Here is a 27690-nt window from a genome sequence, read left to right as displayed (position 1 = left end):
TACAAGCTGACCTTATAGGCAATTTTGGTGAAGTTAACACCAGCTTCTTTTACAATAAAGTCCATGGTGAAAATTGGGCATGAGGGAGAGCGGACAGGGTGGTAAGTACAGTTCTTCAAGGCATTGTCTCCCTCGATGTTACTCCTAGGAGACACAAAATGGATCTGAAGGTCAGAGAGTGATCATACTCAAAATGCGGATCATTTATTTATTTGCATATTTCATTATAAGAAGTTACTAAAATAAATACTGTTACAACTATGTTCTCTTATACAGTCCTGATCAAAAGTTTAAGACCACTTGAAAAATGGCAAAAAATCCTATTTAGCATGGCTGGATCTTAACAAGGTTCCAAGTAGAGCTTCAACATGCAACAAGAAGAAATAAGAGTGAGACAAAACATTTTTTGAGCATTCAATTAATTGAAAATAACGATGAAACTGAAACAGGCTGTTTTTCAGCTGATCGAAATTTTAGGACCACATGCCTTTAAAAGGCCAAATCTGTGCAAAGATGTCGAATCATTGTCATTTTCTGTCAGGTAGTCACACGTTGTAATGGGAAAGGCAAAAAAAACTCTCCCTTTTTGAACGTGATCGGGTTGTTGAACTGCATAAGCAGGGTCTCTCACAGCGCGCCATCGCTGCTGAGGTGGGACGCAGTAAGACAGTCATTTAGAATTTCTTAAATGATCCTGAGGGTCATGGAACAAAAGAGTCAAGTGGAAGACCCCAAAAAATTTAATCAGCACTAAGCCGGAGGATCCAATTGGCTGTCCGTCAAGACACTGGACGATCCTCGACCCAAATTAAGGCCCCTACTGGTGCTGACTGCAGCCCCATAACCATCAGATGGCTTTTAAAACTCGAGGGCTTAAAAAACAAAAAACGTCTTCAAAGACCTCGTTTCCTTAAACGCCACAGAACTGCTCGTTTGGACTTTGCAAGAGAGCACCAAACATGGGACATTCAAAGGTGGAAGAAAGTTTTATTCTCTGATGAGAATTTTTTTACCTTGATGGTCCTGATGGTTTCCAACGTTACTGGCATGACATGCAGATCCCACCTGAGATGCTTTCTACACGCCACAGTGGAGTGGGGGGCCATAATGGTCTGGGGTACTTTTTCCTTCAGTGGAACAATGGAGCTTCAGGAAGTGCAGGGGCGTCAAATGGCCGCTGGCTATGTCCAGATGTTGCAGAGAACATTCCTCATTACTGAGGGCCCTCGTCTGTGTGGTAACGACTAGGTTTTTCAACAGGACAACGCTACAGTACACAATGCCCGCAGGACAAGGGACTTCTTCCAAGAGAATAACATCACTCTTCTTGCCCATCCTGCGTGTTCCCCTGATCTAAATACAATTGAGAACCTTTGGGGGTGGATGGCAAGGGAAGTTTACAAAAATGGACAACAGTTCCAGACAGTAGATGGCCTTCGTGCGGCCGTCTTTACCACTTGGAGAAATGTTCCCACTCACCTCATGGAAACGCTTGCATCAAGCATGCCGAAACGAATTTTTGAAGTGATAAACAATAACGGCGGAGCTACTCATTACTGAGTTCATATTTGGAAGTTAGATTTCTGTTTTGGGGGAGTGGGGGGGGGGTTTAGTTTTTTTCTGAAGGTGTGGTCCTAAACTTTTGATCAGCTAAAAAACAGCCTGTTTCAGTTTATTCGTTGTTTTCATTAAATTGAATGCTCAAAAATGTTTTGTCTCACTCCCATTTCTTCTTGTTGCATGATGAAGCTCTACTTGGAACCTTGTTAAGATCTAGCCATGCTAGGACTATGATTTTTTGCCATTTTTCAAGTGGTCTTAAACTTTTGATCAGGACTGTATGACATCTTACCATATGCTCAGGAGACTTGCAAGTTTTCTCCCAATTTTTTTTTTTTTTTTATACAAGACTTATTCATACCCTCCTCCAGTACGAAAACATTTCATATTCTTGTTTTAAGTGAGAATCAGAAAGTTTCCCTAACCATTTTGTTTTCATTTGTATCCCTTTATACACTTCTCCTAATTTCACTCTATTAGGGTGACTTCACACGGCAGATTTTGTGGCAGAAAATTCTGCAACTGAAAATCTGTTCCATTGATTTAAATCGGGGGCAAGCACATGGATTTCTACAAGCCCCATTAAGGTAAATGTAAATGACTTTCAGTCGCAGAATTTTCTGCCACAAAATCTGCCGCATGTGAAGGCACCTTTAGTATTTTTATATTTTGTCGGTTCAACAACCATCTTTTCAAAACCACGTGCCATTCCTTGAATTGCCTTTGTGATAAACTAAAGTTCGTGCAAAACCAATGACATTTTAAACAGGATCTACCAGAAAAAAACTTAAATAATCCCTTTAGTGTGCATTTATTTGTATTCATTCTTTAATATCCTTAGAAATTATTGACCTTTCAAAAATTATTATTCACATTCATGTGCACATGGATATGTGCAAATCTTATGTTGCTGCCTTGTGCTAAAGTAAAAATAAAAATAAAAAATCCCATCTTTTTTTTTTTTAAAGGAAAAACTAAAATATTGCATTGACGTATGACATACGTATTCAGACCAATTACTAATAAGGCTCCAAGGTGCCCAGAGGGGCGTTTTTTTTACTCTCCGGTGCCCAGTGACGCCCCCCTGCAGTGCCCAAGAACGCCTCCTGATCATCAAATAACCTCCCACAGCCCGGCAAACAGTTCTGCCCCCTCCCCACGTCATAGTCTACCTTATAGAAATGCCCCGTCCTTCTTCCTGTCTGCAGCTAGCAAACTGGCGCAGGCGCAGTACCGCCTGCGGCCTGCGCGATCATCAACCTCCTGAGGGCAACAGCCTCAAAAGTCTCACTGGGCATGCGCCGAGCCCAGTGATGTAACCTGAGCGCTGTTGCCCTCAGGACGTTGATGATCGCGCAGGTGCAGGCCGCAGGCGGTACTGCGCCTGCGCGAGTTTTCTGGCCGCAGACAGGAAGAAGGACGGGGCATTTCTATAAGGTAGACTATGACGTGGGGAGGGGGCGGAACCGTTTGCCGGGCTGTGGGAGGTTATTTGATGATCAGGAGGCGTTCTTGGGCACTGCAGGGGGGGCGTCACTGGGCACCGGAGAGTGAAAAAAACGCCCCTCTGGGCACCTTGGAGCCTTATTAGAATAACATAAAAAGTGCTTTTATATCAAAACTACAAAACGAAATAAAGTAAAAAGAAGACTGCTGGAAATAAGGTACTTTAGTCAACATAGCGATGGTGCCAGCTTAAAATGGTAAAAGCAGGTGACAGATTCCCTTTAAGAGAACTCCCCTGCATAATGGAAACAGTACGGATCCGTTTTGGAGCCCATAGACTTATATTATGACGGAATGAATAACGGAATGCCTCTAAAGGCATTCCGTTATGCATTCCATCATAGAATTGCATTATGGTCTGTGGTAACGGATTCCAAAAAACGCAATTCACCTTATACCAGTAAATGAAGCGTGAATGAATTTCAAAATATCTTATCTCTAATTACATCCTCCAGTCTTCTTGGATATGATGCCACACGGTTTCCACACCTGGATTTGGGGATTGTCTGGTATTCTTCTCTGCAGATCCTTTCAAGCTCTCTCAGGTTGGATAGAGACCGTTGGTAAATGAGCCATTTTCAGTTCTCTCCAGAAATGTTCAATTGGGGTCAAGTCAGGGTTCTGGCTGGGCCTCTCAAGAACATTTACAGAGTTGTCACTAAGCCATTCCTGCGTCTTGTCTGTGTGCTTAGGACCATTGCCTTGTTGGAAGTTGAACCTCCAGCCCAGTCTGAGGGCCAGAGAACTCTGTATCAGATTTTCATTAAGAATATCTCTGTACTTTGTTCCATTCAGCTTTGCCTCAGCTCTGACTAGTCTCTCTGTCCCAGCCACTGAAAACACTCTCACAGCATGATATTGCCACCACCATGCTTCACTGTAGAGAAAGAGTCGATTCGCATAAAACTTTGTTTCAATATTGAACGGAGCAAGCGCTCCGTACAGTATTAGAATGTAATGGCTCCAATGAGCCTAAGTTTTTACTTCGTGAAAACCATTTCCCGAACTTGGGTTCAGTTCCAAGGTACCACTTAGAACCGAACCCGAGTTCGGGAAATATTTTTTTTTACAGTGTCAGACAGGAACACAACCCAAACTAGTAACAACCAGATGGATCATAAAAATCTATCGGGAATAATGAAGGAATGGCACGACAGTCCTAAGAATAGATGCTCCAGAATTGTTATTGCATGGGGAATACAAGTAGTTACTTAACAATCATGCCAGGAGTTACAGGTCCTCTTTATTGTGGATGTACAAGTAAATCTAATGGACATAGGGGCACATTTATTAAGACTGGCGTTTTTAGATGTCAGTCTTAATTAAGCCCCATCGCTGGCAGTGGATTGCCAAAGTTATGAAGAGGCACAGGCCTCTTCATAACTTAGGCACATCCACTGCCAGTGTAAATGAAAGACCGCTTCCTAGCTGTCTCACATTTAGACCTTTTTTTTCTACGTCTGAAACCGGCATAAAAAAAGGGTAAATGAGACAGGCATGTTGGCCCGACCCTTACTCCGCCCGCTCGACGCCCACTTTTTTAGACCTGGTGTGAGTGGGGAGAAGTCGCAAATTGCGGCGCAACTAACCGTTTTGACGCAATTTGTGCTTGAAATACGCCTAATTTAGGTGTTTTTCAACTTGACAAATGACCCTCATAATGTACCAACACTTTCTCTAAGGAAAAATGGCCTTCTTGCTCATAGCAGCCAACCAGAGTCTACAAGTGCACAATACAGATAAGCCTTTGGTCCCATGGTCAACAAGGCCACTTTTCCACCACGTTGGCTCTGACGCCTGAGGTCCTTTCTATTTCTTTATACAGTCAGGATCTTTACTATAGCTAAGTATTATAGTCAATGGCCTATTGGAATTATTCACTATGGAGCCCTTCAGATTCCCTAATTATTCATTACGCAGCAGCCGAAATATGTGTGTACCGCAGTGCTGCCCATGTTCACCAGTACACAGTACAGTCTTCTAAAATTGTCACAGTCAAATCATACAAATATTGTCACCAAAGGATTATTTTTTTTAATCTAAAATGACAATTTCAAGTCATCCTGGATTCCAGCATGGTATATAGGCAAGATGACAAATACAAATATCTTTAGAAATATTCAGAAAGTAAAAAGAAAGACCTGGCACTCTAAATATGCAGCCAAAATCGAGATAAGATATTAAAATATTAGATTGTTTTATTTTAAATATATTTAAAAAATAGAAATAAACACAGCAGCATATAGAATAAATAAATGGCAGCACTAGACTATACAATATAATAACAGTGAATGGCAGCAGTGAAAAATCTGCAATAATATTGATATAATAAAATGGTGTCAATGGTAAAATTCAACCATAGAGGATTCACAATCTATAGATGGATTAAAACATGAAATGTTCCTCTTATACCGCAATGGAAGGTGCAAAGTGCATTCAAATGGCAGCGATAATTAATATCCAGCAGACTTCAGACTATGTTCAAGTCTTCGCATGTAAAGTCATTATTCCACGTTTATCCAGAATGGATAACTTTAGCTAATCACAATCCACAGTTGCTACTGACTTGCTATAACAGCGTGGGCATAAATCGCCAGTCTTTCAAATGACACAAGAGAGGCCAGAAGGTACAATACGGTAACTTCTCAAGGTGGCGTCCCACCCAGGTACAGTTACTATGTATCCTTGTTACCTTGGTCTGGTCGATGTGTGCATGTGGGCTTGATGGTTCGTAGTATAATGGATATCAGCTGTGCTTGTCCAAGCTACGTTCCCACGGCTGGTTTGTGCGCTTAATGAAAGTATATATCGTCAGAGCTTTTTGTCTTTCTTCCGGAGGCTTTAATTCATGTCCAGGGGAGATTCTTTACCAGCATGCCGGTGCAAGGTATGACCCATACACGTTTCGGGGATATAGCAGTGACCCCTTCCTCAGTGGATAACCTTGCAGTATTTATTACCCCTCTTCCTTATATACTCTAATCCAGGTGAGTATCGAAAGCCGAACCGGAATCCGACAGTCCCAGGGATACATGCAAAACCCGGATTTGCCATATTGCGGTTTTTATGCGTTAATTATGCGTTTTTTCTTCTGACATTGCCTTTTTTACGCCATGACTGCTTAAACATGTTATAAAACATAATAGCTATAAAAATAGATTTAAAATGTCAAATTACTATAAAAATACATAAAAACATTATTTATTCCTCATAACAGCCATGGAAAATTGGTTTAATGGTTTACTCAATATGTATCTTTTGTAGGGGTCATTAACACATATGGGGAACGTTTATACATATCTCCCACTGTGCCAAGGACCAATACCTTCACAAAAATCCAAATAATTCCCAATCCGCATTCAACCCATTAGGTACCAATGATCCAAATTCAAATATCAATTTAGACTCCAATCTCGACATCTTCTTTATCAAATCACCCCCCCCCCCTCCAGTCTGGTTCCACTTTAGCAAGTGCCATATAGGTCAGACCAGTGGGGTCTTTATTATGACACATTTTAAAGTGTCTGGACACAGTGTGATTTTCATACCCCTTCCGTATGTTGGCCACATGTTCAGAGATCCTTGTTTTTAGGCGTCTCTTAGTGCAGCCAACATATTGTTTTTTACAGGGGCTTTACTATTCGAGATGACGTTTTTTTAGGAAAATTTGTTATCTTACAGTTAGGACAGGAGTTACATCGATAAAAACCCTCAAAGCAGAGCCAATGTTTTTCTTTCGATTGGTTTAACTTTTTTATTGTGGGGGCTATCTTTAAACCCAGATTGTCCGCGCGTGTATATACTATTTTAGGTTTTATAGATAGCATAGGTTCTATAACTTTGTCTTTTAATAAGAAGGGCCAATGTTTTGTAATGCTCTCCTCAACTTTTTTAGATTGAATATTGAAGGAGAGCACAATCTGCACCTCTTTGTGTAATATCTGGTCCTTTTGGGGTTCTATAATCTTGTCCGCAAAAAATTCCCTGCGGTCAAGATTTTTAACTTTGTTAAAGGCTCCTTCAATACAGTCATTCGGGTAATTTTTATCTATGAACTGCTGTTTTAGGGTTTCGGCCTCCTTAACAAATGTATCTGTTACGCTGAGCGCTCCGGGTCCCCTGCTGGCCTCGGAGAGCTCACAGCGTATGCCCCCAGGCAGCACTCCAGCGTCTCGGTGTGTGCGTCCTCGCTCTCTAGGGCGCGCGCGCCGGGACTCTTAGATTCAAAGGGCCAGTGCACCAGTGATTGGTGCCTGGTCCAAAGGGGTTATTAAGGGTTAAGGTTTGTGAGAGGCAGTGCTGACTTAATTAGGCTGCACCTGTGCACTGCCCATTTATACCTTCTCCTCCCACAGCTTTCTGCCGGATCTTTGTGCCTTGTGCCTCAGAGAAAGCGTTCCCTACTGTGTTAGTTTGCCTTGCCTGTTGCCGAACCCGTTGCTACCGTCTACTCGCCTTTGAACCTTTGCCGCCTGCCCTGACCTCTGCTACGGCCGACTACGCTCTTGCCTTCTCCCTGTGTACCACGCCTTATCAGCTGCCAGAGAGGTTGAGTTGTTACTAGGGGACACGACCTGGTAGTTACCGCCGCAGCACATCCATCCCGCTTTGCGGCGGGCTCTGGTGAAGACCAGTAACTGCTTAGAACCGGTCCTTTAGTACAACCCGCGCCATGGCCTCTCTGGTCCAGAGGATCCACTACCTGTCCTGCCGGTACGTGACAGTATCATTATTCGTGCAATTTCTCTTAAGGCGTCTGAATTGACTTATTGGAACATTTAGCAGCCACCTAGGGAGGTGGCAGCAAGAATGTAGTATAAAAATTATTCTTGGCTGTTGGTTTGTGGTACGTGCTGCAGATCAGTTTATCCATATTAATGTCAATCTTTAAATCTAAAAATTCAATATGAGTTTTGCTGATATTAGATGTAAAATGGAGGTTCAAGTTGTTACAATACACTTTTATGCATTTGGGATGACAATGCCTGTAGTCCTTGCTCGTGTCTAATGGATGTATACAATGATTGAACATCCAACGTACCAATTGTACAATCATGGTCAACTGTGAGATTTTCTAAAATTTTAATTATTTGTGTAGTATCTTTTAAATAACATTTTGTGTCTACAAAGATACTACATTTGTATCTAAAAAGATACTACACAAACGATTAAAATTTTAGAAAATCTCACAGTTGACCATGATTGTACAATTGGTACGTTGGATGTTCAATCATTGTATACATCCATTAGACACGAGCAAGGACTACAGGCATTGTCATCCCAAATGCATAAAAGTGGCAGGTTCAAATCTATACAGATAGATTTTATACTGGAGGCAGTGAATTTTATTCTTAAGCACAACTATTTTGTGTTTAATACAGAATTCTTTTTACAGAAGTCCAGTACCGCGATGGGCACGAGATTCGCCCCCAGTTACACATATTTATTTATGTCGGATTGGGAGGATGAAGTTATCCTGCCAAAACTGGGGGCGGATCTGGTGCTCTGGAAACGGTATATAGATGATATTGTTTTTATTTGGAGGGGGTCAGATCTAGCATTGAATTTATTTCTAGCTGAGATCAATTGCAACAACTTGAACCTCCATTTTACATCTAATATCAGCAAAACTCATATTGAATTTTTAGATTTAAAGATTGACATTAATATGGATAAACTGATCTGCAGCACGTACCACAAACCAACAGCCAAGAATAATTTTATACTACATTCTAGCTGCCACCTCCCTAGGTGGCTGCTAAATGTTCCAATAAGTCAATTCAGACGCCTTAAGAGAAATTGCACGAATAATGATACATTTGTTAAGGAGGGCGAAACCCTAAAACAGCAGTTCATAGATAAAAATTACCCGAATGACTGTATTGAAGGAGCCTTTAACAAAGTTAAAAATCTTGACCGAAGGGAATTTTTTGCGGACAAGATTATAGAACCCCAAAAGGACCAGATATTACACAAAGAGGTGCAGATTGTGCTACCCTTCAATATTCAATATAAAAAAGTTGAGGAGAGCATTACAAAACATTGGCCCTTCTTATTAAAAGACAAAGTTATAGAACCTATGCTATCTATAAAACCTAAAATAGTATATACACGCGCGGACAATCTGGGTTTAAAGATAGCCCCCACAATAAAAAAGTTAAACCAATCGAAAGAAAAACATTGGCTCTGCTTTGAGGGTTTTTATCGATGTAACTCCTGTCCTAACTGTAAGATAAAAAAATTTCCTAAAAAAACGGCAAAGGCTATCTCGAATAGTAATGGCTACTCATACAAAATAAGCACCTTTTTAACATGCAACAGTAAGAGTGTCATCTATTTATTGACATGCCCCTGTAAAAAACAATATGTTGGCTGCACTAAGAGACTCCTAAAAACAAGGATCTTTGAACATGTGGCCAACATACGGAAGGGGTATGAAAATCACACTGTGTCCAGACACTTTAAAATGTGTCATAATAAAGACCCCACTGGTCTAACCTATATGGCACTTGCTAAAGTGGAACCAGACTGGAGGGGGTGATTTGATAAAGAAGATGTCGAGATTGGAGTCTAAATTGATATTTGATTTTGGTTCATTGGTACCTAATGGGTTGAATGCGGATTGGGAATTATTTGGATTTTTGTGAAGGTATTGGTCCTTGGCACAGTGGGAGATATGTAAAAACGTTCCCCATATGTGTTAATGACCCCCACAAAAGCTACATATTGAGTAAACCATTAAACCGATTTTCCATGGCTGTTATGAGGAATAAATAATGTTTTTTATGTATTTTTATAGTAATTTGACATTTTAAATCTATTTTTATAGCTATTATGTTTTATAACATGTTTAAGCAGTCATGGCGTAAAAAAGGCAATGTCAGAAGAAAAACCGCATAATTAACGCATAAAAACCGCAATATGGCAAATCCGGGTTTTGCATGTGTAACGGACCGTTTCAGCAGACATGGGGTTAAAATCCGTTTAGGCGATATGCCCCTTTCTGAGAGACAAGCACAGCTACTGCAGAACACCAACCTCCCGAACTGGATACAAAATAGCACTCCAAACTGGAACCTCGCGAATAGCTGCCGGCAGACGAACAGGAAAAGCGTACAGTCAGCTTACACTCCTGGCAATCAGTCTCCAACAGCATACAGGGAATCCCCCCAATAACGAGACAAGGCTCCGTGTTGAGGGTCAAGCAGTGCTCTGACGTGCTGGCACACCCAGGCTGGTTTTTATTACAGTTGTTGCAAATACAGGTCCGCCCACAGGGTTTTGAAATACAACCAATCAGTAATTTACAACACATACAATGTAAATACAGCAACCAATCGTTCACGCCCCCAGAGGACCAGAAGGGAGACTGCGACACAGGACAGATACAACATATCCCCACAATACATCCTGGTTTCCTCCTCTCTGTCCCAGAGACAACCGAAGGCAATCCAATTATCTCTCAGGACAAAGGGAAGTCGCCAATACACATGTGGAGACAACAGGACAGGAATTACCATTTAAACACACAATGGCACACACCCACAGCAAACACAGACATTTAACATATCCCCAGATAGCTCAAGTCTGAGTGCATATCATTAGGTGAATGGCACTCAGAATACACAAATACAATAATATTAGCTATCTGGGTACCCTCACATAACATACAATTTAACCGAACGCATAATAACATAAAATACAATTCCACAGACAGATTTAAGCTGTGCGGCCGGTCTGTCTTCTCCTTTAAAGTTACTATGGGCCATAATCCTGAGGCAAGAGGCTTTTAAACAGCCCTCTCCAAAATCCAGTGGCGAGGTTGGTTTCGCCACACATCCCCCCCAGGGAAGACTAACCAGATACCTGACCTCACGCCGGTCGGTACCTGAGATAGTCTGGCAGCCCACCCACAACCCAATACTGGACCTGTTGAATCTTAGGGCCTGGCTCTGTTCTGTATGTCCCCAGCTGTTGAGTGGGCATCTGCTACTCCTTGCTTTGTGGTTCTCCAGCTTGGAGCTGTAGGTACTTGGTGGGCAGAGTCCGACTGCGCTCTGCCCAGATGCCAGCTCTTCCACTGGGGATGCCTGTGGGAAGTCAGTCTCTGGACAAGAGGATAGGGGAGGGCAGAGGCCGACTGGGCTCTGCCCTGATGCCAGCTCTTCTGCTGGCGTGAGGGGGGTACAAGCCAGTCCTGTAACAAGGGGGTCGGTGGAGCAGAGGCTAGCGGCTCTCTGCCCTGATGCCAGCTCTTCCGCTGGGAAGGGATCAGTGGGTATTGCAGGCTCATCCCCTGCCCCCAGAACTCGGTTGGGAAGTAGCTGGGAAGGGGAGGGCTCGCTTACCTCCTCCTCCTGGTATCCCTGCGGAGATGGCTTGAGATCTGGTTGTTTGAGGGGGAGACCAACTGTCTCCTCTTTGGCTAAACAGCCCTGTTGCTGGGGAACAGGACCGACTGTCCCTACCCCCTGTGCTGTGAGTGCAGAGACCACGGTCCCATCTGCACAGTTGTTGGGCTTACTGTCTCCCCCTGGTGTGTTAAGCTGCCGCTGGGGAATGGAGACTAGGCTCCCAGTTCCCAACAAATCCTTCTGTTGCTGTGGAATGGAGACTGGGCTCCCAATTCCCAACAACTCAATCTGCTGCTGGGGGACAGGACCGACCGTCTCTGCCCCCTGTAACTCAGCCTGCTGCTGGGGAATGGAGACTGGGCTCCCAATTCCCTGCAGGACCGGTGGAGAGACCTCGGTCCCATCTCTACCGGCCACCTGGGGTCCTTCCCAGTAACGCTCTACAATATCTGCCCAGCTGAATGGGTCTGGATCTGGGTCTGTCACCTTACTGTCCTGCTGAGCCTTCCCAATGGAGTGGAAGAGATCTCGGTAGTCCTGCTCCAGTTCCCACTCCAGGGTTGCTAGGTGAGCCAGGTCTTGCTCTACCTCATGGGGGTCATCCCACTCATGCCTAGCCTCCCTCTCATAGAAAATGTCCTGAAGTCTGGACTGTGCAGGGCTCCCGAAGTCAGGCTCTGCAAAGGACTCCCATAACAAGCCAGGACTATCAAACTCCTCTCCCTCTGGCTTGTCATGCTCAGCTGTCCAGGGTATAAACTGTGCCATATACCACCAGAGCGCCTGGTAGGCATCCTCCAGCCATAGCTCCTGCCATACCCGGTGCTCTAGTTCCTTCACCCATTCTTCCAGGGGCTGCTCTCCCAGGAAGGGCATCCGCAGGGCCACTTGCTTCTGCAACTGCTGCTCTTCACTGGGGAGACTCTCACCCCGCTGGTATTGTACATTATCCAGGGCCTGGTACCAGATGCCTTTCCTTAATGCATCCCGGCCATCCAGGTCCTCCTCCTCGTATAACACTGCTGGTTCCATCCTGTTACTTTTAGGGTCGCTGTACTGGGACATGCGTTGCCCTTAAATTGTAGAATCCACAGAAATTGTGTCTCCTGTAGCTGTCCTTCTGGCTGTAGGAACGATCCCGCTGCTTGCCACCAATGTAACGGACCGTTTCAGCAGACAAGGGGTTAAAATCCGTTTAGGCGATATGCCCCTTTCTGAGAGACAGGCACAGCTACTGCAGGCAGAACACCAACCTCCCGAACTGGATACAAAATAGCACTCCAAACTGGAACCTCGCGAATAGCTGCCAGCAGACGAACAGGAAAAGCATTCAGTCAGCTTACACTCCTGGCAATCAGTCTCCAACAGCATACAGGGAATCCCCCCCAATAAAGAGACAAGGCTCCGTGTTGAGGATCAAGCAGTGCTCTGACGTGCTGGCACACCCAGCCTGGTTTTTATTACAGTTGTTGCAAATACAGGTCTGCCCACAGGGTTTTGAAATACAACCAATCAGTAATTTACAACACATACAATGTAAATACAGCAACCAATCGTTCACGCCCCCAGAGGACCAGAAGGGAGACTGGGACACAGGACAGATACAACATATCCCCACAATGCATCCTGGTTTCCTCCTCTCTGTCCCGGAGACAACCGAAGGCAATCCAATTATCTCTCAGGACAAAGGGAAGTCGCCAATACACATGTGGAGACAACAGGACAGGAATCGCCATTTAAACACACAATGGCACACCCCCACAGCAAACACAGACATTTAACATATCCCCAGATAGCTCAAGTCTGAGTGCATATCATTAGGTGAATGGCACTCAGAATACACGAATACAATAATATTAGCTATCTGGGTACCCTCACATAACATACAATTTAACCGAACGCATAATAACATAAAATACAATTCCACAGACAGATTTAAGCTGTGCGGCCGGTCTGTCTTCTCCTTTAAAGTTACTATGGGCCATAATCCTGAGGCAAGAGGCTTTTAAACAGTCCTCTCCAAAACCCAGTGGCGAGGTTGGTTTCGCCACAGCATGTATCCCTGGGACTGTCGGATTCCGGATCGGCTTTTGATACTCACCTGGATTAGAGTATATAAGGAAGAGGGGTAATACTGCAAGGTTATCCACTGAGGAAGGGGTCACTGCTATATCCTCGAAACACGTATGGGTCATACCTTGCACCGGCATGCTGGTAAAGCATCTCCCCTGGACATGAATTAAAGCCTCCGGAAGAAAGACAAAAAGCTCTGACGATATATACTTTCATTAAGCGCACAAACCAGCCGTGGGAACGTAGCTTGGACAAGCACAGCTGATATCCATTATACTACGAACCATCAAGCCCACATGCACACATCGACCAGACCAAGGTAACAAGGATACATAGTAACTGTACCTGGGTGGGACGCCACCTTGAGAAGTTACCGCATTGTATCTTCTGGCCTCTCTTGTGTCATTTGAAAGACTGGCGATTTATGCGCACGCTGTTATAGCAAGTCAGTAGCAACTGTGGATTGTGATTAGCTAAAGTTATCCATTCTGGATAAACGCGGAATAATGACTTTACATGCGAAGACTTGAACATAGTCTGAAGTCTGCTGGATATTAATTATCGCTGCCATTTGAATGCACTTTGCACCTTCTATTGCGGTATAAGAGGAACATTTCATGTTTTAATCCATCTATAGATTGTGAATCCTCTATGGTTGAATTTTACCATTGACACCATTTTATTATATCAATATTATTGCTGATTTTTCACTGCTGCCATTCACTGTTATTATATTGTATAGTCTAGTGCTGCCATTTATTTATTCTATATGCTGCTGTGTTTATTTCTATTTTTAAATATATTTTAAATAAAACAATCTAATATTTTAATATCTTATCTCGATTTTGGCTGCATATTTAGAGTGCCAGGTCTTTCTTTTTACTTTCTGAATATCTTTCTGTGGCTGGGTGGGCCACATAGACCTAGAGCACCTGTTCCATATTGTCTAGTTGTAGCGATCCACAGATACCTTACACATCTTTAGAAATATCCCCCATTTATTATAGCACCTCTGCTTTGTAATGTGTTACTGTTTATAATGCATGACTAATTTTGGCAGTGACCAGCAACACCTCATCTAAAGTGATTTAACGCTAAGTAAACACTAAATGCATTGTGCTCAGCCACAAAATTATTTTAAATACATTAAAGGCATTGGAATCGCCTTACTAAGCAAACTAAGTAGTCTAGACTCCATTTGTACATGCTTTTTGGACAAGGTTCTTGTACAGGAGGAGGTGAGACAGAGCTATCGATTTAATAATCTTACTTGGAGAATCCAAACTGAGGGAAGTGGATGTTGTTCTTGATGAGGATGGTGAAGCTCGGGACAAAGTCATGCAATGACTCACTAGAACCAAAGAGACAATGGTGAGAAACGAAGATAAAGAAGATTTTATTATGGTATTGTGAAATTGGAAGAAGAGAGAAAATGCAACGGAGAAATAACAAGTAAAACCCCTCTGAGGATAATGGTAGGTTTCTAGGATATTAATGATATTTCTGACCTCTTCTCAGGGGAAATTCAGGATTGCATTTCTTGGTAATGTGCAATTTATTTCAAGGCTCATCTACTAATTCCCAATGGTGGAGATTCAGAAGATGTGGAGGAAAGATTACAAAAATGGTGGGGTTCCTTACAAGGAAGAAATAGAGCTAGTGGGCTGTAAAATGTACAATAGCTTCTGGATCCATCTATTCTTGGCCCTTGTGGTGTCATAAATTTAGTTTGCTAATGTATTTTCTCCCAAGGTGGGACTCTATTTGTAGCATTCATTTAATAAAACAATATAATTTTATAGTCGTAATGGAGGGATAATATGGATGATGGCAACACTGGGTTTGTATGGAGACCAGTTAATAAAAGGGGTCTTCACAAATTATTTAAAATGGCTGCCACCAACCTGTCCTAGAATGTGAGCAGGACTGGTTGCCTCCACTTGCAGTGCAGGGGCCTCACTACAAACTACGCTCTGGCACTTCTATATACTAGATATGGATGATTGTTCCTGTCAGGCTGCTCAGCCATGATGGAATATCATAGGCAGGATCGCATCATTACCATCTATTGCAGAGCAGTGTAGTGTGTACTGAGGCCATGCCCCCTCACCCTTTAGGCAGCTCGGCAAGTGGAAGAAACCAGTCCTGCTCACCTCCTAGGACAGGTTGCTGGTGGCCATTTTAAATAATTCCTGGAAGACTTATTTAAAAATATACTATGGAACGGCAATTTCCCAACACAATGCTAATATAGGAGAATCTAACATGACACACAAAAAAAATCAGCTGATATTTAGAGCTCTCCTCATAGTTTCAGTTACCTGAACAGAACTATCGTCAACAGCAGAGGTACACAACCTGCAGCCTGTGATGCCATTCTGTGCAGACACCAACCTGCCAACTATCTACTCACAAAATTGCATAGTTGCATGTAGTTTTGATGTCAGAACTAAAGGAGTGGCACACAACTCTGGAGCAGGGACAGACAAATTCTAATGGTGTACTTTGTAGCCATCTCTGGTTTGCCCATATATCAGGAGAATTGGGTTCTTTGACCCCTTATTGTAAGTGGTATATGCATCAGAGAGGTGTCCATCTTTGCATGGAGTTCTCTCCACTGTAGTTTATGGGTGTTGTGAAATACTAGCCTGTTACCACAACACCCGTCATCTATCATGGAGACGGTCACATGCATGTAGGGTCTCCTCCTACCTGGAATGCTGAAAGCAGAAGAAGACCTTCATTCTCTCAAGTGGTAGGCGTTCTGGAAGTGGAACCTGCACTTATCAGACATGTATAGCATAGATTTTTGATGCCATGAATGTCTCAGATGATAGTGCCTCCACCTTGGGAGAGGTTCAATATAACAGTTTGGCCCTCAGACCAGACAAGGTCATGCATAGCTAAAGACCACCTAATAAATAAGCAGTACTGTTATCAGGTATTATAGGAAATACAACTGTCACTGCCAATGACCACAGATTGTGCCTATTACATTAAAGATTTTGTGGTCACAGATATAGGAGTTTATTAAGCTGAGGCAGTGATGCCAGGGTGGTAACTTTCTCATCAAACAGAGATGCCTTCTTGTAGTCTCTTTGGCAGATACCAGTTCTTAGTTAATAGGTTTCTGGATCTTGAACTAGTTGAATATGCTGTACCCGCTTAAAGGGGTTATCCCATGACAAATGTAAAAAATGAAAATCAGACATCAAATAGTACATGGCAGTGGCTTTCTAACATAGCTATAACCAGCCCTGTACCTCACATGGATCCAAGGATCCTCCTCATTCATTGCTCCAATTGCTCTACTAGATGAATTTCAAGAATTTTCAAGGCAGCTCAGGAGAATGTCCTTGCTCAGGGGCATGTCCTTCGTGCAGCACCTCTCTCCCTGTCAGGCCATGTTCACATGGCAAAAATCATCAGTAGGATGATCTGCTTCTGTGAGCAGCATGTTTGGTTCCTATTGGAGCCCACGTTTTAGATATTTTAGCCTTATGTGGTGAACATAGCTAAAATCCACTTCAAAGAAGTAACATTCCCCTTTTGAAGCAGATTTAAAATCATCAGCCAAAAATAACAGCACCGTGTGGTGCTCCAGAACCCCTGAATGCAAAAAGTAAAAAGCATGTCTATTTTCAGATCTAGAGGGCAACCACAGGAAATTTCAAAAACTGGACTGCCCCAGTTATTATAGAAAGCAATTCTGGTACATTGTATATTACAATATTAGGAAATTGCCTATTTTAGTTCCAATCCTTAGTATTACAGTATGTATGCAATACCAAGCCTGCCTTGTCTACTAAACAGTACAACTGAAAACAAGTACTGCCCTCCTAACATCTGTTACTAACCTGGTGACGGTCTCATCTTCCAGCGGACACCATGCATGGATCTCACAAGTTTTAAGTGATCCATGAGTAGCACTGACACAGCGCCCAGTTTGCACCCCTACGGAAGCACAGGAGAAGTTACCAATAAGTTCAGTTTCCACGTTCACAGGTTGTTAATCACAGTTTTTGAGTGAGGCCACATAGGTTTTTAATGGTGAATATTTATATAGTTTTAAAAAATATTTGCACAATTCTTGCACAGCCAACGGTAACGCAATGCTACATTTTAATGGTGAATATTGATATATCTTTTAAAAAATATATTTGGGACAAAAATGTTTTTTCTTCTTTACCACTTTAATGTGATACCAAAGTAAAACCAGTACCTCTCCATGCATTTACACAGGGATAACAGTAAAGATGTAAATTCCTTTGTTATCTTTTTGTAAATTACTGCCATTCATTTAATCAAACAAATGCCACTAAATAAACTTTGCTCCCTTCTGTGATACCAAATTCATGAACTTTGCCCAACTGACATCACTGCTATAACACTCAAGAAGAAAGGTTCTCAATTTTTGTAGCGTGACTTCTGCCTTCAGGTGGTATGTGTGATCTGTAAAACTACCCATATATTAAGACATTTTTCTTGAAAATATAAGAAGAGATGTGGGGCTAAGGAGGCAAAAACTAATCACAGATAATAATAACTTGTGTGCATTTGATATTGAATATATTTCAAGAAATGGATGCATCAGGTCTTACTCAGATGTGCACTGACTGTTCTCCACAGACAGCACATGGATCATGGGTCTATTTAAACATCAGTGGCTTTCTGAGGACCATGGGTCGGTGGAAAACAAGAGAGACATGCACCACTTTGTCCTGTGCTGCAGACCAATCCTGAACATTGACGTCTATGGGTCCATGAAAACTACCAACAGAACATGGATGATGTGTTTTGGCTCTGGTTTTCACATTCTAGCAGTGTGAATAAAGCCTTATTATATGGGCTCCTGACATGGTGGATGGTCCTTGTTGGTGTGGGTGGGTTGAGGCTGAGATTATTTAGTGTTAGATTTTTATTTGATGGGAGGGGGGCTGGAACAAGCTGGGATGATATGATTTGCGTATACAGAGGAATGCAGATCATGTCCTCCCAGCATGGACCACTCCTCCATCTGACGGTTGGAGGCCTGTGATGTAATTCCAATGTCATAGGCCTCCATGACATGAACGCAGAAAGGAAGCTTCCTGCATTTGGGTTCTTGCTGACTATGCAGCTCACTCTAAGACCTGTGTTTAGCATTTTTTGTGACAGAGAGCCAACATGATCACTTCAAGTGGATCAGGCTGACAATCTTTGTAGCAAGATCTACTGCAATTGTTTATGGGTTAAATGGAGTTTTAAATTGGCCACAATAGCAGGCAGGGCTTCCTTCTCATTTTATTATCATACCTTTATGTATCAAGATCACTGCTGCAATCCATTGTGCAGTATGCTAATTAGATGTTACGTGCACCAAGTTTGGACTGCTCAGTGCACCATAGCTCCAGCCCTTTTCCCTCTCAGCACCTCCCTCTGCTGCTTGATAGATAAGTCCAAGTGCCATGCGGCTGCTGAAGCAGTGTCAGTCAAGCAGCTAAGGGAGGCTGGGATAGGAAAGGGCTGGAGCTATGGTGCACTGAGTGGCTCAGGCTCTCCCTTGGTGACCAGCTAAGGCTACTTTCACACTTGAGTTGTTAATAGGATCTCAATACCGGAATTAAACTGATCCGTTTTGTTTTTATATATCAGGATGCATCTGTACCATTAGGATACGGTTGTGTAAAATCAAAACAGAAAAAAACAGATCAGTCACTAAATACATTGAAAGTCAATGGGTGATGGATCCGTTTTTTTAGGCTCCTATACAAATGGATCTGTCACCATTGACTTACATTGTTTTCAGTGCTGGATCCGTTTTTTTCCGTTTTTATGACCGGACACAAAACCGCAGCTTGCAGCGGTTTTGTGTCCAGTCACAAAAACGGAATGCTGTTGGAACGGAAGACATCCTGATGCATCCTGAAGGAATCTCTTTCCATTCAGAATGCATGAGGACTAAACAGAAACGTTTTTACCGATATTGAGATCCTCTGCCGGATCTCAATACCGTAAAACAACATTGGAAGTGTGAAAGTAGCCTAATAAGCATATTGCATAAGAGAATTTTTCACTGGATTGCACATAAAGGTAAAATTTTAAAAAGGGGAAGAATACCTGGCATTGTGGGCAGTTTAAAACTGATGTTGATGACAGATCCCTAGTAAGCTAAATATTGCAGTACATTATTAAGTTACTTACCATGACCAAGAACATGCATCTCTCCATGTTTACAGTCTTCAGTTGTAACACAGAGAGCGTCAATTACACTCTTACTCTGGAAAAGAAAAAAGAAAAATATGTATATACAGCCATGAGAAAAATAATACACCTCTCTAAATTCTATGGTTTTACGTATCAGGACATAATATAAAGCATCTGGTCCTAAGAAGGTCTTAAAATTATGTGAATACAACCTCAGATGAACAACAGTATATGACAAATTACAATTTGTCATTAGTCATTTAACAAAAACTATGCCAAAATGGAAAAGCCATGTGTGAAAAATTAAAGGGGTATTCTGATAGCAAGAAGTTTACCTCTATCCACAGGATAAGTAATAACTATATCAGTAGGTGTCCTACCTTTTGGGATCCCCACAGATCACAAGAATGAGGACCTCTTGCCCTTTGGGGGCCACTCGAAAGGAACAGAGCAGCAGGTCAGGCATGTGCACCGATGCTCCACTCATCTGTACGTGAGTTCTGGTGACAACTGACTACAGCACTTTGCGATTTTCACAGAGATTAATGGAATGGGCCATTATAAGGCCATTTCCACACTATTTGAAGTCCATCATTCTACAGTGAGAAAGAATATTCACAAGTGGAAAACAAGACAATTGACAATCTTCCCAAAAGTGGATGCCTTAGCAAATTCACCCCAAGGTCAGACTGTGAAATGATTAGAGAAATTGCAAAACATCCAGAAGTTACATTCAAGACTCTACAGGCCTCAGTTAGCAAATTAAATGGTCAATTAGAAAAAGACTGACCAAGTATGGCTTGTTTGGAAGGACTGCCAGGAGAAAGCCTCTTCTTTCTAGAAAGAATATGGCAGCACAGCTCATGTTTGCAAAGTTGCATCTGAACCAACCACAAGACTTCTGGAAAAAGTTATTTGCCTAGACGAGACCAAAGTGGAAATGTCTGGCCATAACGCACAGCGTCACGTGTGGCAAAAGTCAGACACAGCATATCTCCACAAACACCTCATGCCTACTGTTCTAGTACAGTGGTGAAGAGGGGATGATTTGGGATTGTTTTACAGCCACAGGACCTTTGGACTATGAACTCCTCTGTTTATAAAAGTGTTTTAAAGTCAAATGTGAGGCCATCTATCCAACAGCTAAAGTTTTGGCAAAACTGGGTCATTCAACAAGAAATTATTTAAAGCACACCAGCAATTCTACCACGGAATGGCTAAAAAAAAATATAGAATCAAGGTGTTTCAGTGTCCCAGTCAAAGTCCAGACCTCAACTGCTGTTACAGGACCTTAAGAGAGCTGTGCACAAACGTATGCCCACAAATCTCAATGAACTGAAGCAACGTTGTAAAGAACAGTGGGAAAAAATTCTTCCAGAACGATGTGAGAGACTGATAAAGTCACACAGAAAACAATTACTTCAAGTTATTGCTACAGGTGGTTCTTTTTTTAACCTTCAATCAAATAATTTTTTATTGATTTTCTTTAGCATTTATACAGAAACAAAGATGACACGGATCCATGTGCAAAAATATACAGAGACCCAAATTGGGTACATCCACAGTCATAAACAGAACATACCCATTTTCCTAACCAAACCCCCCCTCCCCTGAACTGCACCATAACGCACTTAGACCATAACTCTCTCTCTTCCTGACCTATAATCATGCATTTCTATCACATGCAGATCCTAAAGGTCCAACAAAACGAAACCAACCCACCCTGTCTTTACTGAGTAATACCTCTTCCCAACTGAAGTGATAATAGGCGCCTGGAGGGCAGTCACGGTGTTGTCATCCATGGTCCCCAAATACAGTCACACTTTTTAACGGTGCCTCTATTGTAATACACTTCCCTCTCTAACCCAATTACCACATTCATGCGTGCAATGAACTCATCTTTGGTTGGTACATTGGCGCTGATCCAGTATTTGGCTATTAGTTTCCAGGCTTGATATAAAAATCTACTTATTCTAATGTTGGGTCCCTCTGTGGAATCATTTTGCATTAGTGCCAATATACATGTTAAAGGTTCAGCAGGGAGTCTAATTCTATATACCTCAAAAATAACATCCAATATTGCTCGCCAGAAAGGGCCTAGATAGGTACATTCCCAGAACATATGAAGGAGGTGTGCGTCAGGGATACAACATTTAGGGTAATTAGACGTGTCATGTATACCCAATCTCTGAAGGAACAGGGGTGCCCTATAGACCCTATGTATCAAATAGAGTTGTGAAAGTCTGTGTGCCTCGCACAGGGACAATGAAGGTCCCATAGATAGCACCTCCGACCAGTGTGTATCTGTTAATTAACCCATATCCCGAGACCACTTCTTTCATACTAACAATGGAAAATGTTTCTGATAAAGCAATAGTTTATTTTTATTTTTTTATTACCCCCTTAGTCGCACCCCCACTTTTAATCTGCTCCGCCACCATAGAAGTATGTATGGTAAGATCAGCTGTCTTACACTGTGCTGCTAGGGCATGCCGAAGTTGGAAACACTGGTAGAAGAGAGAATTCAGAAGGCCAAACTCTGCCTTCAATTGTTCAAAGCATTTAAAGGGAACCTGTCACCGGGATTTTGTGTATAGAGTTGGGGAAATGGGTTGCTAGATGGCCGCTAGCACATCCGCAATACCCAGTCCCCATAGCTCTGTGTGCTTTTATTGTGTAAAAAACCCGATTTGATACATATGCAAATTAACCTGAGATGAAGTTCATGCGTTTACGTAAATGATGGAAGACTGAACGTATTGCATGCGACTCTCTTGACGCTACATTTCAGTTTTATACTGGGCAGAGAATGGCGTGCCGACAAATACCCAGTAACGTCTTCTACTTCTCTTATGTAGATCTGTTATATGTCTGTGGTGATATCTGAGTGGCTGTCTGTGCTCACATTTATGCTATATTATCTCACGTACTATACGGATTTCCAGGTTAGTATATTTGACATTACCTTTTATTTTACGGAATTTTCTTTATTCGCGGTAAAATTATTACTATTACAGACTTATGAAATTGCATCTCCTGTGAGGTATAGGAACTTAAAGGGGTTCTCCAGTAATAATGACATTTTACTAGGCTAAGAATACATACTTACCTGCTCCCAACCACTCCAGTCACATTTTTCCTGCTCCTAGGTCTGCCATTGTGCGTAACTGGGCCACTACATTTTATTATCTCATTCAGATTTATTATTTTCAATAAAAAATAAAATACTTTACTACTTATAGATGGCATCCTTAATAATAATAATAATAATAATAATAATAATATTATTATGCTCTTATTGGATTAAAATGCATTTTCTCTGTGAGATTTTAGTTCTGCCATTGGCATGGTGGGCGTGCAGGGGTCTGGTGGTGTTAGGAAACAGTATTAAGAGTAGGGGGGCCCAAACTGAACTCTCACACCAGGGCCCATGAGCCTATAGCTACGCCCCTGATTCCGCCTCTTCAAAGACTGCCAAAAGTTGGGGTAGTAAGGAGTCCTTATATTTCTTTAGGAATTCCCCTGGTAGGCCATCCGCCCCAGGAGCCTTCTCAATCGAGAGCTCCTTCACAGCCTCTTCTAGTTCTTCTAAGCTTAGAGGTTCTTCAAGACATGCTCTCTGCTCTGCCGTCAGTACTGACAGCTGAACAGAGGCAAGAAAACTCTGAATCTCTCCTTGTCTACGCTGTAGCCTAGAGGAATACAGTTGCTTATAGTAGTCACTAAATATCGGTTCACTTCTGTGGGCTTTCTACATATTTGCATTTAGTGTCAATGACTCTGGACTGTAGCACCTGCAATAGTTCCCTACTTTTAGACTTGCGGCATTGAATATGTTTGATAAATATCCCCCTAACATAAGCTTTAAAGGTATCCCAAACTAGTGTCCGCGATGCAGATCCAATATTAAATGACATAAAAATTCCTGCCTCTCTGTCAGTATACCCCCGGAGTCGTGAAGTAGTGTTAGCCAGAAAGGGTCTAACTTCCACAAGCCTCTCACTGATTTAGGGTCCAAGCTTAGCTCGACCCTGATAAGGGAATGATCAGAAATACTTCTGGGCATATACTGAACTGTACGGACAATGTGTTATAGGAACTAGAATAGCAGGAGAATTGTCTCACATTAGGATTACGAACCCTCCCGATGTCACACAGGGCTGTTTCCATGAGAACTTTCGCCATACTTGACAACAATACCTCCTCAGAAGTAGCAGCCTCACAGAATGTATCTATGTTATGGTCAAGCACCATGTTGAAATCTCCAACAATAATTGTGGGGGCGCTCGGTGACGCAGCCATAAAGATTAGTACATGCTTCAATACCTCACCCGTATATGGAGGAGGAATATACAATGCTACCATGATAAGCGCTGTTTAAAATATAGTGCAGTTTACACATATATACCGACCATAAGGGTCTATACTGACCTTAGAACACTGAAAAGGGATCTGCTTATGTATAAGCACACTAACCCCCCTGGCATGTGTAGAATACGTGGAATGGTACGCATGGCCCATCCAGGAGCGATTTAATGCGCCTACAGATTCCCTCGTCAGATGTGTTTCTGACAAGCAAATAATGGCAAGTTCGAATTGCCGCAGCAAATTAAACACAGCATATCTTTTGGATGCGTCACCAAGGCCCCTCACGTTCTAGGCTAACACATTAACCCCCATCATCAAAACCTAGAAATAAGATCTGCGGACCCCGGATAACAGACTACCAGCTCCATATACCATTTCCCAGCTCTGACATATAGCAGAGGTATACCCCAATATAACAAAAAGAAAGAGTGGTGCATTTATGGTGCCATTCCCCTAAACTTGCAAACAAAATATAATTAAAAAAAACACATTCCCTACTGTAACACGGGGATCAGGGCTACTTAACTAGAATATACCCAGCAACCAATAACCAAAGATAATTACCTTTCCCAACTGGTTCAGGACCCGACTAGAGGGACAGCCATACTGGACTTAGTATTAACCAATAGACCTGACAGAATCACAGATGTCCAGGCCGGGGGACAACTGGGAAATAGTGACCATGAAGTAATAACCTTCCAATTGTCATTCAAAAGAGTGTTTCTTCAGGGAGGAACAAAAATACCAAACTTCAAAAAAGCTAAATTTAGCCAACTAAGAGAGGCCAAAAGCCTAACTAACTGGGACAAAATCCTCAAAAATAAAAATACAGCCACAAAATGGGATATTTTTAAAAGCATCCTAAAATCTAATTGAGAGGTACATACCTTATGGGGATAAAAGGTTAAGGAACAAGAAAAAACTAATGTGGATGAATAGAACTGTAAAGAAAGCAATAAATGACAAAGACAGCATTTAATTCACTAAAACAGGAGGGTAGCGAGGAAGCACGGAAAAACTATAAGGAAAAAAATAGAATATGTAAAAAAAAAAACATCACCATTAAAAGTGCCCCGTCTGACCCGGAAAGAAGTACAGTGGCGTCTTAAAAAGATTAAAACAGATAAATCGCCAGGACCAGATGGCATACACCCCCGTATCCTAAGAGAATTAAGTAATGTCATATCCTTATTTCTGATATTTAAGGACTCTATACTGACAGGGAGTGTTCCACAGGATTGGTGCATAGCAAATGTGGTGCCAATATTCAAAAAGGGTCCAAAAACAGAGCTTGGAAACTATAGGCCAGTAAGTTTAGCATCTGTCGGGGGTAAACTGTATAAAGGTTTTCAAAGAGATGCTATCTTGGAGTACCTCAATGAAAATAAGTAAATAATGCCATATTTTCATGGCTTCATGAAGGATTGGTCATGTCAAACTAATTTAATCAGTTTCTATGAGGAGGTAAGTTCTAGACTTGACAGCGGCGAATCAATGGATGTCGAATATCTGGACTTCTCCAAAGCATTTGACACTGTACCGCATGAAAGGTTAGTACATAAAATGAGAATGCTTGGACTGGGAGAAAATGTCTGTATGTGGTGTAAGGCAGTGACAGGCCTCATGGCTGCTAGGGGAGATTTATAGCGGGAGTTTCCATGTCTTCCACGGCAATCATCAGGTCTGAGTCAGCACCAGGTGCCACAATCAGTCTGGGATAAGAGTCAGTCAGGGGAGAGTGTTTTGTTAAGCAGAGTTCTGCTGTAGGCTCTGTGTGTGGTCACAGTCAGGAGGACTGAGGGGCCACAAGGCTTTGAATAGCCTGGAGTTTGGGGGACCACGCAACGCCTGCAGTGAGAGGGTTGCACGGCCAGAGTCAGGCGGACTTCTGGGCCCTAGTTCCCTAGACATTCTGTTTTGCTACAGCCTGGAGGCTGCTGAGCGATTTGCTGAGAAAGCCGCATCTGATTCCAAGTGTGAACTGCGTTATGTAGGTGACTCAGGTATATTATTCTGTTTAGGTAGAGCCCAGACGGGTGAGGTGTTTATTTTGTATAATTGTTTATGTTTACGCGGATGTGCTGCAATGAAGCACAGTGTTAGGACCTTAAACTTGGTGTCCGGCAAAGATATCTGTGAGTGTGACCCCCGAAAGCGAGCTAATCCCTCACAGTGGGTAAGTAACTGGCTCAGTAATAGAAAACAAAGGGTGGTTATTAATGGTACACACAAGAATGGCCAGAGCACTGAGGCAATTCAGGCTATGAAGACACTCCAATTTACAGGTAGACAATGGGCCCCTAAAGCAAGAGGGGGGAGTATACTAATTTAAAATATAACTTTTAATAGGATCACTGATAACAGACTAATAGAACTCACTACATGTATTTTAACATACACACATATAGGCGACCAAATAATGGTACCAGGCTGGTATAAACAGAGAATCTGTTCCGTCTGGGGAGACGTGAACAGTCTTACCAGACCCTTTGTAGGTAGTGGGAGAGGTCCTTGAGTACAGGAGACAGGAGACACTTCGGTCATGCCGTGCGGGAATAGGGTGCATTCACTGTGGAGCCGTGTAGATGGAGCACTGGAAAGAATCCTATATAGCCCTAACAAGGTGAAGGGGCTATTATGCCTCTACCTATCTACACGGAGCACTCGCCTTAGAAAAGGCGACCCCGTCCGGTAGCCTGTCCCTATGGTGGGCCTGGCCCTAAAACTACAGAAGTTGTGCCAGTGGTTAGAGTATACAGAAAAAGGGTTTGTAGCCAGCTCACCTCTCGATCCTGTGTGACGGTGCACGGGGCGGACCCAAGCCAGTCCAAGGTAGATACACAAGTAGAAAAAGGCTCCGGCACCAGAAGGACGTAGTGAAAAATCCCGGTCTTTATTTTGTCACCACAATATAAATACATCCAGCGACAGTGACACTGCACCCACTTCTCCCCACGATCTACGCGTTTCGAACAAGGTTGTTCTTAGTCATGATCTGGTTAGAGTATAAACTGCTTCCAATGGTCCCCCGACGTGGCACATTTCTGTCCGTAACTCTTCAGGGAGAGACTGAAGGAAGGTAAGATATGGAGCCGCAGGTAAATATCCTGGGGCTGAGTACACACTGGGAGGGAAACAAGCCAGAGGGCTTGTCCTCTGCTATCCTGGGGTGGGATGCAGAGATGCACAGGAGGGGTAGTCCTGAGCAAGACGGTCCGGGGGACACTGTGGTCCCTAGCAAATGAAACCCTTCTGGTTAGGGGTGACAGAGCAATAGCGGCTGGTTTATTGCTCTGTCACCCCTAACCAGAAGGGTTTCATTTGCTAGGGACCACAGTGTCCCCCGGACCGTCTTGCTAAGGACTACCCCTCCTGTGCATCTCTGCATCCCACCCCAGGATAGCAGAGGACAAGCCCTCTGGCTTGTTTCCCTCCCAGTGTGTACTCAGCCCCAGGATATTTACCTGCGGCTCCATATCTTACCTTCCTGCAGTCTCTCCCTGAAGAGTTACGGACAGAAACGTGCCACGTCGGGGGACCATTGGAAGCAGTTTATACTCTAACCACTGGCACAACTTCTGTAGTTTTAGGGCCAGGCCCACCATAGGGACAGGCTACCGGACGGGGTCGCCTTTTCTAAGGC

At 42.8% G+C, this 27690-nt stretch overlaps 1 protein-coding gene across 1 annotated transcript in view; it reads right to left on the bottom strand.

Moving 5' to 3' along the window:
* The window catches only part of P2RX2 (purinergic receptor P2X 2), a 48813-nt gene that overhangs the window by 12655 nt on the left and 8468 nt on the right, over nucleotides 1–27690 (bottom strand). The window contains exons 4-7 of the mRNA XM_044281327.1: nucleotides 19677–19752; nucleotides 17351–17447; nucleotides 14764–14844; nucleotides 12–144 (exon numbers count right to left, since the gene is read on the bottom strand). Of these exons, the coding sequence (XP_044137262.1) occupies nucleotides 12–144; nucleotides 14764–14844; nucleotides 17351–17447; nucleotides 19677–19752 (387 nt within the window). The remainder of the gene's footprint in view (nucleotides 1–11; nucleotides 145–14763; nucleotides 14845–17350; nucleotides 17448–19676; nucleotides 19753–27690) is intronic.

This window comes from Bufo gargarizans, chromosome 1, assembly GCF_014858855.1.
Source record: "Bufo gargarizans isolate SCDJY-AF-19 chromosome 1, ASM1485885v1, whole genome shotgun sequence".
Lineage (NCBI taxonomy): Eukaryota > Metazoa > Chordata > Amphibia > Anura > Bufonidae > Bufo > Bufo gargarizans.
The sequence above is the reverse complement of the archived record's forward strand: the minus strand, read 5'-3'. Positions and strand labels throughout refer to the sequence as shown.